The sequence below is a fragment of the Lontra canadensis genome, unplaced genomic scaffold (genome assembly GCF_010015895.1).
Source record: "Lontra canadensis isolate GAN:19392208 unplaced genomic scaffold, GSC_riverotter_1.0 scaffold168, whole genome shotgun sequence".
Lineage (NCBI taxonomy): Eukaryota > Metazoa > Chordata > Mammalia > Carnivora > Mustelidae > Lontra > Lontra canadensis.
Window position 1 is genome coordinate 39307 of NW_022631162.1, and position 13345 is coordinate 52651.

Consider the following 13345-nt stretch of genomic DNA (forward strand, 5'->3'; position numbering starts at 1 on the left):
TAATATAAGTATTTACCTTATGAATCTAGAAAAGTAAGAACAAAATAAATCCAGAGCAAGTGGAAAAAGGAATAAGAAAGATAAGAGCAGAGATAATGAACCTGATGAATCTAAAAAAAGCATATTTACAAAAATCCCTGCAGTTAATATCATCCTTAGTGATGGAAACTGAAAGGTTTTCCTTGAATACTGGGAAGGAGGCAAGGCTGTTTGTTCTCAACACCGCTATGCAGTATCCCCTGGAAGTCTCATCAGTGTGATAAGACAAGAAAAGGAAATAAAATAATATACTGATCGGAAAGGGGAAAGAGAAAACCTGTGTTTATTATGAACACTGTTTATATGTGTGTCTGACAGAAAATCCCAGGGTTTCTACAGAAAATTCCTAAGACTAATAGGAGAGTTCCCCAAGACTGCAGGATACAAGGCTACAGGGAGGGCAGGGACCCGTCATGACACTCGTCAGAATCTAACACATATTTAGAAGTCCATGCTCTGGGTCATGGGGAGTGCACTGAGGCTTCTGAGTGGTCTGCAGACACAGAGAGTCATCTAGTCCATCTCCATTGATCTCTGCTCTAATCAATGCATAGAAATCAGTTGCTTTCTTATGCACTAACAATGTAACTGTAGAAAGACAAATTAGGGAATCGATTGCTTTTACATTAGCACCAAAAACCATAAGATACATTGGAATAAACCTAATGAAAGAGGTAAAGGGTCTATACTCTAGAAACTACAAAACATTTAGGAAAGAAATTGAAGAAGATGCAAAAAGATGGAAAAACACTCCATGCTCATAGATCAGAAGAACAAACATTGTTAAAATGTCTGTGCTCCCCAGAGCAATCTAAACTTTCGACACCATCCCAATCAAAATACCAATGGCATTTTCCAAAGTGCTGGAACAAACAATCCTAAAATTTGTATGGAATCAGAAAAGACCCTGAATAGCCAAGGAAATGTTGAAAAAGAAAAACAAAGCTGGGGGTATTGCATTGCCCGATTTCAAGCTACATTACAAAGCTGTGATCACCAAGACAGCATGGTACAGGCACAAACACAGACACATAGATCAAAAGAACAGAATAGAGAGCCCAGATATGGATTCTCTATTCTGTGGTCAACTAATCTTAGACAAAGCAAGAAAAAATCCAATGGAAAAAAGACAGTCTCTTCAATAAATGGTGCTGGGAAAATTGGACAGCTATATAGAGAGGAATGAAACTCGACCATTCTGTCGCACCATACACAAAGATAAACTCTAAATGGATGAAAGACCTCAATGTGAGACAGGAATCCATCAGAATCCTAGAGGAGAACATAGACAGTAGCCTCTTTGACATTAGCCACAGCAACTTCTTTTAAGATACATCTCCAAAGACAAGGGAAACAAAGGCAAAAATGAGCTTTGGGACTTCATCAAGATAAAAATCTTCTGCACAGAGGAAATAGTCAATAAAACAAAGAAGCAACCCATGGAATAGGAGAAGATACCTGCAAATGACATTATACATAAAGGGCTGGTATCCAAGATCTATAAAGAATTCCTCAAACTCAACATCCAAAAAACCAAATAATCAAGTTAAAAAATGGGCAGAAGACATAAACAGACACTTCTCCAAAGAAGACATGCAAATGGCTAACAGACACAGGAGAAAATGGTCAACATCACTAGCCATCAGGGAAATTCAAATCAAAACCCCATTGAGATATCACCTTCCACCAGTTGGAATGACAAAAATTGAAAAGGCAGGAAACAACAAATGTTGGAGAGGCGGTGGAGAATGGGGAATCCTCTTACACTCTTGGTGGGAATGCAAGTTGGTGCAGCTACTTTGGAAAACTGTGTGGAGGAAAACAGTGATGTGTCTCCTCAAAATGTTAAAAATAGAGCTACCCTAAGATCCAGCAATTGCACTCCTGGGTATTTACCCCAAAGATACAGGTGTAATGAAAAGAAGGGCCATATGTAACCTAATGTTCATAGCAGTATGTCCACAGTTGCCAAACTGTGGAAAGAGCTGAGATGCCTTTCAACAGACGCATGGATAAAGAAGATTGGTCTGTATTTACTATGGAGTATTACTCAGCCATCAGAAAGGATGAACACCCAACTTTTACATCAACATGGACGGGATTGGAGAAGATTTTGCTGAGTGAAAGAAGTCAAGCAGAGAGAGTCAACTATCATATGGTTCCACTTGCTTGTGGAGCATAAGGAGTAACATGGAGGACTTTGGGAGAAGGAAAGGAAAAATGAAGGGGAGGAAATCGGAGGGGGAGATGAATCATAAAAGACTATGGACTCCGGGAAAGAAACTGAGGTTTTTAAAGGGGAGGGGGGTAGGGGGTGTGTGAGCCCAGTGATGGGTATTAAGGAGGGGACGGATTGCATGGAGCACTGGGTGTTATACACAAACAATGAATCATGGAACACTACATCAAAAATTAATGATGGCAACTAACATAACATAATAAAAAAGTAAAAAAAAAGGTAATGTGTGCATTTGTACAATAAACCTAGTTCTGAATCACACAGCTGAATGGCTGGAGGCTGGTGTGTGTGTGTGTGTGTGTGTGTGTGTGTGTGTATGTGTGTGTGAGCACTTCTGTGCAGACACTGAGGTTTTCAGGATGAGAAGTGTCTCTTCTTTCCTCTGATCTGAGGGGATCTACCTGTTTCCAGTGGATCTCCAGGCTCAGCTGCAAGATGGAGAGGAAGGGACATTTGAGACACACTTTGTCTTATTTGAGTTACCGATTCTGGCCAACAGCAGGCTTCTTTGTCACCTGGGGGAACAGTGGTAGAGCATGGAAGGAGAGAAAGTGTCTCTCTTACCAAGAGTAAGAAGGAACCTTACAGTATTTCCCTGGGCTCAGGTGAACAGCTCCCACGCACCCCCCCAACACAAGCATGCACTTTTATTGCCTGATTACACACGTGATCACAGCTTCTGCTTTCCTTCCTGTGGGAGAGGAGCTCCTGCTCTTTCTCACCAGGTTCCTGGTATTACAGAAAGGGAAGTGGGGGACATGACCCTGCGAGGAGAGGGCAGAGGACACAGGGGCATGGGTGTGGCTGGTGGGGCTGGGGGTCAGTGTTTGGGATCAGCAGAGGGGGTGGGTGGGGAGGCTTCCCTGAGCATCAATGGTGTGACTGGTCCCTGAACCCCAGGAGCCGGGGCCCCAGAGAAAGAAGGACACGGGGGATGGGAAGGGTCCTGCCCAAACCTTGGGAAACACCACCCTGTGAGTGAAGAGCAGCTCTGGGGGGATGGCGGAGAGTCTGGGAGGATGGCAGGTGGGCCCAGGGGTCCAGGGGAGTGGCCTTCTGGAAACCTGAAGACAGGGGGTTGGACCAGGAAAGGGGCATCAATGGTGTCACATGGGGGTCACCTCCTGGCACTCTAGGGTACCCTGTGAGGTGAGGCCAAGGTGCGGGCTCAGGTGTGGAGCAGGGGCAGCATGGGGACCGGGTGAGGGCTGCAGGGGAGGAGCCGGCAGGGTCAGGGGGACGAGCCAGAGAGAGGCATGCAGGAGACGACAGGTCCCCAGAGAAGGGCCCCGAAGTCCAGGGAAAAGTCCTCACTGAGCCCCGAGGAGCTCCGTGTGCTGCGTGGGGACAGCAGAGAGGGGATGCGGGTGTCACTCTATGCAGTCAGTTAAAGCTCACTGTCAGGAACTAGAAACTTCTGCCTGTGCTGAGCAGTAGGAGACCGGACCATTGACCAGCAGGACAGGACAGAAGGAGGTTGGCCAGGACGTGGGACAGACAGCCGAGGCCTGGAGAGACGGGCCTGGAGCTCCCTTCCCTGGGCTGAGTCCTGACTCCGGCGCTCCCAGCCATGCGGCCTGCAGAGTCAACCTTTCTGGCTCCTTCTACTGATCTGTAAAGTGGGCACAAGGATCCCACCGCACAGAGAGTCCACCAGGACCCAGTGAGTTAGCAGCGAGCAGAATGCCTGAACAGTGCGGGTCGCAGAGCCCGCCCTCAGCAAGCAGGGACGATGACGAATTCACGTTGTCTGTAAAGAGCTCTCAGCGCAGGACTGACGGCTGGGGGTGCTCAAGACGGGCCCGGGGGGATGTTGTGATTCTCCACGGTTTGTCCCAGAGGCTGAGGGTCTGAAAAGCAGTTTGATGTCGTACAGATGAGGGGACAGTGGGGGCCGTAAAGTGTTGTCACGTAACAGAGGCTGAGTGTTCCTGTAACAGGTTGGGACCAATTTATTTACTTAGTTTCCCTGATCTACCACTGTGTGTGTCTCACGGGGAGCTTGTGCACAAGGATTTAGCACAGAAAGAACTGCTGGACCCATCCAGTCCCTGCTCAGAGCCATCGGAGGTGGAAGAGACAGGACAAGAGCTGCGGGCGTCATGCTCCCGAGACAGGTGTCCCCGGGGTGGGATTCTCCTGCTTCTTCCCATTAAATCGTGGTCATGGTCTGGCCTGGCCTGCGGACCTCACTGTAGACAGCAGAGAGAGAGTTCTCCTCTTCTAGATGTGGTTCTCCCCTACCCTGGAATGCAGACAGAGGGTTCCAGGAAGAGCTGAGGGATGCAGAGGACCCAGAGGGACCCCCACAGACCCAGGGCTGCTGACATGACCTCCCCCAGTGCCCAGCACTGCATGGACCCCAGGAAAGTGTCCTTAGTTAATGCTGTGTTGTCTGGAAAGGGTTACAGAGGCATGGAGACAAAAGCCAGCAGATGACTGGGATTGAAGGCACACACCCAGGCACAGAGGGACTTGGGAGAACCCCGGATGCCTCCTTCCCCAGCCTCACCTTGTCCCTGTGGTCTCCAGACTCCTGCTGGCTCAGCTCTGCATAGCGGATGCCACCATCCGGGTTCCTGGGCTCCTCCTGCGATCCTGTCCCTGAGTCACACACAGATGGAGCTTGAGTCTCAGCCTGGAAGCCTGTACCCTCCCCCTCCATGAGCCCATGGCCACGGCCACACCTGCCAGCCTCCTGCAGGGACATTCCCTGAGCAGCAAAATGCAAGAGAAAAGGAACGCAAGGTCCAGCGAGGGAGGGAGGTGTCTGGACATGGGAAGGAGAAGTGTAACCTGCCTCTCCCAGGCTCCAATTTCTTCTTTTTCCCACGTCTCTTCCAAAGGTACAGCCCAGCTCCGAGGATCAGCAGCAGGACCACAACAGGCACCAGGATACCGGGCAAGTGGGCAGCACTGGTCTGTCCTTGTGGATCTGTTTCCATCACACAGAGAGTGAAGAAGGTTAAGGCAACAGGGAACTGAGGACGCCCATTGCCAGGCACGTGGAGACTCTCAAGGGACCTGCTCAGAAGCTCGAGAGGGAGCAGCACGGCAGCGGCTCTCACTCAGCCAGGTCCCGAGCTCCTGCTTGGGGCCGGCGTGCTGAGAGGAGCAGGACATGGTGCCCGCCCTTGAGGAGCCCCTTAGTGGGTCGAGGGCTGACACATGCCAGAGGCAGACAGCCAGAGCCATCCCAGGATGCTAGAGCTACAGCTTGCACCGAGGTCATCAGGGAGGGCCTCCTGGAGGAGGTGATGGGCAAGGGAGGAGTAGGAGTTTTCCCAATATTCAGGATGAGTGAGGCATCCCAGGAAGGAGAGCCTTGACCAGGGATGGCTGTGACAAGTCCCCAGCCCTGGGAGCTGCTGGAACCCACTGGGGCAGGCCAGAGAGGGATCATGTAGGGACAGCTGGGTGGGAGGATGAGAGGGAGGCAGGAGCCTCTTTCCAGAGGGCCTAGTGGGTCCCTGAGCCATGAGCTTCCTCTGGGATGAGGGATACTGAGAGAGTAGGCCCTCCAGCAGCTGGTGGAGGAGGGATGGAGGGAGAGGGGGCTCCCGGGGAACATTCATTCATTCAGGGACTTACTGACTGTGAGCAAACAGCCTGAGGCCGAGGCTGGGACAGCATTCAAAGGAGCAGCAGACATGGCCTCTGCCCTCTAGGGTTACAGGCTGCAGAGGACACTGATCCTGGACCAGAGCATCAGCTCCCAGTGTGGGGTCACTGACCCCCCCCCCCAGAGGAGATGAGGTGTGAGGGCAGGACAGCAGCAGCTCCTGCAGGGCCCTGAGCCATCGAGGCTGAGGAGCTCCTGTGCAAACTCTCTTCATGCTGGGACTGCCCCTAGCACGCGGCCCTGTGGGACTGCCCGGGTCACAGACCCCCAGAACCAGCTGCAGGGAGGGGGTCCCTGGATGGGAATAAGTGGGGAGTGGAGGACTCCTCACTTGGAAGGGCTGAAGGCAGAGGGAGGGGCCTGAGCAGAGGCTGGCAGCCGAGGAGAGCAGGACGCATCGGGAACGCAGGCAAGCAGGTGGGTGTGACGTGTGTCTGTGAGACCAGAAAGGGGCAGAGGAGCGCCAAGCCCTGAATCCTGCAGGAGTCGCCGGCCCAGACCCCTCCGATGAGCAGCACGGGAATGACACCGAAGGGCAGAAGCAGGTTGGATGTGCCTGCCGGAGTCCTAAACGGAGTGACCAAGTGGCAAGGGGTGACATAAACATGGGGGACAGAAGCCGAGAAACCTCGCCCTGAGCTCCGTAAGCTCCGGGAGAGTCCCTCTCCTTTGGCAGGTGCACTTACTGTGGACACAGACGTCCCCAAGGTCCAGGGTGGCAGTTTTCTGGTCCACCTGATTGGTGACCACACAGGTGATGTTGGGGCTGGGCTGGCTCAGGGGCAGGTTCACAGCCAGAGTCCAGAGGTTGGGGGCTCGTCCTGAGGCCGGTCTCTGCTCCAGCTCCCTGGGGAGGCTCTCATTCTCCCAGGACACCGTTAGGTCCTCCATGGTTCCTGTGGTGTTACACTCCATGGTGATGTTGCACCAGCCTGGTGTGAGGGACAGAACCGTTTTCCGGATCTGGGGAAGGGGCACAGGCTCTGGGGCGGGAGGGACAAGAGGACAGTCTCAGGTGAGTGGACAACATCACGGCTCCTGCTTTCTCCTGTGGATTCTCCCTGAAGCTCTGGCTTCCTCCCCCTAAGGACAGGGATTGCATTTTACAGATCACAGAGAATTGACCCAAATATACGGAGGGGCTAAAAAGGAAGGGAGCCACTGAGTTCAGCTCTCTGTGATTTCACTAGACTGAGCACGTCTTACTAATCTCTCATGAGAAAATAGTTGCTGGAGGTTCCCCCAATAATCCATGAATTCTGAGAGAGTGGGGTGTCCCCTAGAAGAAGGAGAAGTCGGGAACAGGATTTGTCCTTCTCCGGGTCCTGGTCTTGATTTTTCTGCTCAGAGGGTTCCCGGGACTGCACAGTCCGTGGTATAGACGGCCACTGGCCAGCTCTGGAAGCCCAGAGATCAGACAGTCTCCACCAGGAGAGACCGCAGTGGGAGTCACTCGGAATGGCCTCCTGCAGTGTGGCTGGACGAGGCACTGAGCTTGGGGTCCACCCAGGAAGACAAGGGACAGACTGACAGTCACTCTTAGGAATCTCCGGGTCCTGAGGCTCCGAAGGCCACTCTCTCTGGAGCAGGACGACTCCCTGTGCAGGGAGGAGGGGTGCACACAGAGACAGCTGCTCCCTGAGGGTCTGGGGAAGGGCTACCCTGTGAATTCTCCTCCACCCGTGGGGGTTCAGAGCTGGACCGCGGAGTCTGTGAGTGAGCGGACTCGGGCTGGGCTGAGAAGGACGAGGGGACGGGGCGGGAGAACCACACGTGGGATTCCGGATCCTGCTAGGTGACGAGTGTCCCCCAACTATGGCCACATGCTGACCTTCAGAGCCTGAGGATGTCTTAGGTTCCATGGCAAAGGGGACCTGAGTTTGAAAACAAGCTGACTGTAAACTAGAGATGGTCTGAATTCCCTGGACAAGCCCCATGTGATCACAGGGTCCTCACAAGTGGGAGGAGGCAGGAGAGGAGGTGGGAGGGACATGGTGTCAGGGACTCATCCCACCTGTGCCACCTGTGATGGGAGAGGAAGGGGCCAGAAGCCAGGGGATACTGGTGCCACTACCCCAGAACCTCCAGAGAGAAGCACAGCCCTGCTGACACCTGGACCTAATGGCAGAGGCTCTGGGGTCTGAATCCTGCCCTATAGCCCAGGAGGACCCCAGGGGGTGGTGTGGTCAGCCACCGAGGTGCTGTCTCCTGTTACAGCAGCACAAGACAGTAAGAGTCTCACTAAGGACCCTGAGTCCTATGGGGACAATGAGTATTATGGCAAAATCCCCATTTACCCCCATTCCGTGTTCCCTCCTGAAGCACAGATGTGATTTATCCCCGGTGTGAGTCTCAGCTCTGCCTGCATTTGTGGTGACCTCACAGCATCGAATTTCTGGGGAGAAGATCGAGTCCGAAGGCTGCGGTCTGGAAGGAATCTTGCAGGTGGGGCACACGGACACTCCCGGGGACAGAGGAAGGGGGTCAGTTCTGGGACTGGGGGAGGGGCCGCCACGTACCATAGACCGTCAGGTGGAAATCCTGGTAATATTGTCTTCCTCTCGTATAGGACTCTTGAGCTCGGTACAGCCCACTGTCCTCAAGGGTCAGGTTGTCAATCCTCAGGGTCGTTGGGTTGAGCACATGGACCCTCTTCTCGAACTTGTCCTGGCAGTTGACCCATCGTGGAACATCTCCCCTGGGACTAACTTGGAGTACGGGTGTGTACAGTTTTTGATTTATAATGCCCCAAGTAATATTCTCCAGCTCGACTTCAGGAGGTAATTCTGGTTTTCTGATCATGCGAAACAGCACAGAAGCTCCTTGAATCCCCTTCAGAGTAACAGGGATTCCAGAATCCTCCACTGCAGACCCACGGGCTCCAGGACTCCGGGTCACAGCGCTGCAGACACCTAGGGCATAGGACGCAGAAAACATGGGCGGTTTTCATAAGGAACAAAGGAGGAAACCCTAGAACCCATCTTCCTGAAATCCATCCCATGTGCCCCCTTGAGTCTGGGAAGGCAGGAGGGTACCATGAGTTCAAGGCGAGGCTGGAATCCCTCCTGGTCCCAGGGGAGCGTCCCCTTGAACAGGTCACGGGAACTTGCTCACCTGCAGTGTCCTGACCCCTGACAGCGAGAGGATGAATGTCAGGAGGTCTCAGATCCAAGGCAAGAGAACATTTTGGGGCCACACTGAGAGCATTTCTGCAGGAGGCAGGTTCTTGCCGGGCTACAGAGACCCTTCATGCCCACAGACTGTGCGAGCTCTGCCCCTGGAGGGGGATCACTCTCCAGGACTCGCCTCTAAGGAGCAGAGTGCCGCTAACACAACAGACGGCCCTCTGGGACAGCAGGTCTGACAGGAGTGTGACCGCGTCTTGCTGTGACCCTGTCTCCTGCTCGCTGTGACGAAGTCTGCCGCTGTGTTGTGGGCAGCCCCTGTGTAGAGACCCTCATGGGGAGGGACGGAGGGCAGCCTCTGGCCGCCAGTCTGCAGGGTCTACCCTCGTGGAAGTGTGTCATTTAACAGCTGCTCACGGCCCAAACGGGGCTCTTGCTCCCTCCTCGTGGGACAGTTCTATTGATGTTGTCCCTGCAAACACCAGCAGCTTTGGATGGATTCTCTGCACACAGGGACTGAGGTACGTCAGCTGGGAGGGCATATCCGCGGCCGTGGGTGTGTGGACTCACACCCAGGACATACGTGTCACACGTGTGTGCCTGCCCAGTGTGCATGTATGTGCTTCACACGTGGGTGTGTAGACACTGAGATAACCCACTGGGATGTCTAATTGGCCAAAGGCAACTCCATCTCAGCTTCTGACAGACCCTGCTCATTGCCCCCCTGAAAGCGACCCCAGCAGCTGTCCCCCCAATAATGCTTCGGTTTCCCACCAACACCGGTGACCGAACTTTCTTTCTTTTTAAAGATTTTATTCATTTATTTGACAGACAGAGATCACAAGTAGGCAGAGAGTCAGGCAGGGAGAGAGGGAGGAAACAGGTTACCCGCCGAGCAGGGAGCTCGATGTGGGGTTCGATCCCAGGACCCTGAAATCACGACCCGAGCCGAAGGCAGAGGCCCCAACCCACTGAGCCACCCCATGTGCCCCCTGAACTTTCTGATCTTTGCTAAATTGGTAAGAGAAAATGCTGTGACCTCATATTCTCACGAGCATTTCTCCTGTACGTGAACCCGGTCACCACGTCCCACGGCTGTTGATGTCCTCTGGCCGCTGTGAGCCATCTGCTCCTGTCCTCGGCCGGTGCCTGTATTTCTCTTTTTAGCACCTCAGAGCTAGTTCTATATTGATAAGATTAGCCTGTTTCCTAGCAAAATAATATAAATAGTTTTGGGTTTGCATCTCAGCATTGTCTCAGACTAATGGCCCTGCTATTGTCCTCACGCAGTTACCCTTGTGGATCCTGTAAGGCTTCCCGGATTATCCCTCACATAAAAAGATCAGCCCCCACACATCAAAGTGTGCTCCTAATTCTCTCTTCTTTCCTTCTGGAACCTCCTTACTTCAGTGTTCCGCTGTGAGTCTGACGCACTGGGACCGTGCTTGGGTGTCAGACCGGGAGGTCTGTGCAGCAGGGCGGTCGGCAGCCTGGACGGGAGGGTCTGGGAGGCCTGAGACCAGGTCCTCTGTCCCCTTGAGTGAGTGGATGGGAGCAGCCACGTGGCCCGTGTGCTTTCGGCCTTCCCTCTGGGATGGGAACGTACTAGCCGTCTGCCCCCAGAATGAGCGCTAGGATGTCAGGAGAGGAAGGCGTTCCCATCCGTGCGAGCTGCTCTCACCACCACGATGGTCCTTGACAAGTGCTCCGGGGTCATCTCGGCCTTCCCAGGCTCAGGATGGAGCCCATTTCTCTCCCCCAGCTGCCCCTCTGGGCTCCTCCTGGGATGAGGGATGGGCCCTGGGACACAGACGTCCAGGGTGCGATCCCATCGGCGGTCATGGAGAGTCGAAGTCCTGCCGGGGGCTTCCTGACCCAGAGGACACTCCTGGCTGTGTCCACAGCAGCTGGCTTCCGTGGCCCCTGTCCCCTCCCTGTCCCCAGGTGGCTGAGCCCCCTGAGCTGCTGGTGGAGACAGAGGGAGGACCGGTACTCCTTCTCCCACGCGCGGGTGACAACAATGTCTATCGCGCCTGCGCTCGGTGTGCTCCTGTCCCCTCTCCTCAGCGGGTCGTCTCGTGACTGGACAGTACTCTGGGCTCATTCAACGCGATCCTATGGATTCTGGGCTGATTCAAGCACAAGTTCGGGGGGCGCATCCTCCCGAAAGCACCGTGAAGGACGTGCGTCCTCTCTCTGTCGGCCACAAACACAATGATCCCGCGCACACACAGGACATCGGTGTCGCTCCGTCGCGCTTCCTGGTGGCCTGGAGAGGGCTGGACTTTGACTCTTCCTGGGACGGGATTTCCTCGTGAATTCATGAAGAACAACAGTGTCCTGTCACACCCGTGTCCCGTCACACCCGTGTCCCCACCCAGTCTTCAGTCGGGGCACATCTCGTGTACAAAATACACAGAGTGTGGTGCCCACAGGACGCCAACCACAGTCAGAGAAGCCGTCCTTGTTCCAACAGGGGGACGGTGCCCGGGGCTCCCTGAGGGACAGCAGATCCATCCGCAGGGTGGCACCTGTCCGCGGGCTGCTCCCCAGGAATTCTGAGCCCACGCTGTCGCTCTTAGTGACCCCTGTGTGTGTCAGAGGGGTCCGCCCCAGGGGATAGAGACATGGACGCTGGCGTTTCTGCCGACCACGGGCAGCAGCCGCGCGGCTCCAGCCAGGCTGTTCCTGAGGGGCTGCTCGACAGCACTCCCCACCCCCCGCCCCCGCGGCATCTGGCTGTCCTGAGCGGGCCCTGCACACTGGGGTCCACACACCGGGGCAGGAGCTCGGCAGACCCCACTCAGGAGCAGAGACAGAGACAGCAGATGGTCCGAGGACTGCAGGGAGCCTCGAAAATGCATCCTTTCCTCCTTGGAGGGCGGAGGAAGTGACCACTGGTAGTCCTGGGCTCTGGGTGCTAAAGGGGCCCAAAGCAGACTCCTCGACTGTCCGTCCCCATCAGGATGCAGGACGAGGACAGGACAAGAGGGAGACACCGAGTAGAGGCCTCAGAGAAGCTACAGGACAGTCCCATCCGGGAGAGAACCCCCAGTCCCAGGATGTCACAGCTGGAGGGTCTTTGAGGGGATCTTTCACAGAGAAGGGGTTCCCTTGGGTGGGTGGACTGGTCTAGGTTATCCAGGGCAGAACCAGACCTTGAGGTGGCTTCCATCTCTCCCAGCCCAGTGCTTCCCCTGCAGGGAGATGACCTGCACCCTCCCTGTCCCTGCTCTTTCCTGCCCTCCCCCTCCACTGCCCTTCATTCCTCCCTCCCAACTCTGCTGTCTGGTCAACAGGTCTGAGCAGAACTGGGGTCACATGCCTCAACTATTGTCCCGGGAGAGGGGACTCAATACTCGGCGGGCTTTGGCAGGGCGGGGACGCAGGGCTACCTGAGGGTTAACCGGCCCCTGCTGGAAAGGGGGGAACGCAGGACAGCGGAGGTCCAGCCCTCGGGCTGCGGGGGAGGAGCGGCCCAGAAGCTGGACGCCTACTCAGGACGGGAGGAAGACAGGACAGTGCTCAGATGTGCAGAAGGTGCTGACCCCAAAGAGGGACAGAAGGTCAGGGGCGGGTGCTGTGAGCAAGAGAGCCTGAGTTTATTTAAATTAGATGAAATTTGACTTTCAACCATTAACATAGAATTTTGTCCATTTCCCTCTCATCCTTCCTTTCATTCTTACAAAATCTTCTAACCCTGATATTTATGGAAGAGAATTCTGTGATTTCCCATTATATCTCTAGTTAAACCGATTGAAAAGAAGAGAAAGCCTACATTTACCAACAGGAAGTGATTTTGTTAAAAAAAGGGTCTCAATGATTTCCAAAGCTCATTTTCTAATGAGTAATGCTCCTGTTTACAAATGTCCCGTGTTTCCAGAATTTCCCTAGAATTGCTGCAGGAACAGAGGGGCTGCTGTGTTTGCAGCAAACACTACAGATAATAACAGCTTCCCAAGCTGTCCCCAGAATTCACAGTTCTGGAGATCTTACTGTTTTCTCCTTTGTTCTTATTTCATTTGTTACACATAAGCAATGGACTCCGATGAAGTTAAGAACCAGAAAATGGGGCTTTTGTTAAAACAGTCTTTCAGTTCTCTTTTGGGGCCCCCTCTGTTGCCCCCCAGGTACCCCCACCCAGAGCCCAGGTCAGCAGTCTCCCGTTCCCGGGTTACCCTTACACACGGCCGGTGGGCGCAGACCCTTGAATTCTGGGGGCTCCTTCCCTTGCAAACAGAATGTCACTGGATTCGGGGCCTCATCTTGCCCGAGGAGCCAGACTAGCACGGCCCCTCCCGCTCAGACGGGGGCTCTGGG

General features: G+C 54.2%; 1 protein-coding gene across 1 annotated transcript; it reads right to left on the reverse strand.

Annotated features, from left to right (window-relative positions):
• Positions 1-4215: 4215 nt before the first annotated feature.
• On the reverse strand, positions 4216-9567 carry LOC116859961 (SLAM family member 5-like). The gene is given in 8 exon segments (XM_032845709.1): positions 4216-4448; positions 4791-4882; positions 5079-5160; positions 5162-5199; positions 6587-6883; positions 8420-8812; positions 9015-9109; positions 9443-9567. Coding segments are annotated over 8 exon segments (1332 nt in total). The 3' UTR covers positions 4216-4238.
• Between the last annotated feature and the right edge of the window lie 3778 nt (positions 9568-13345).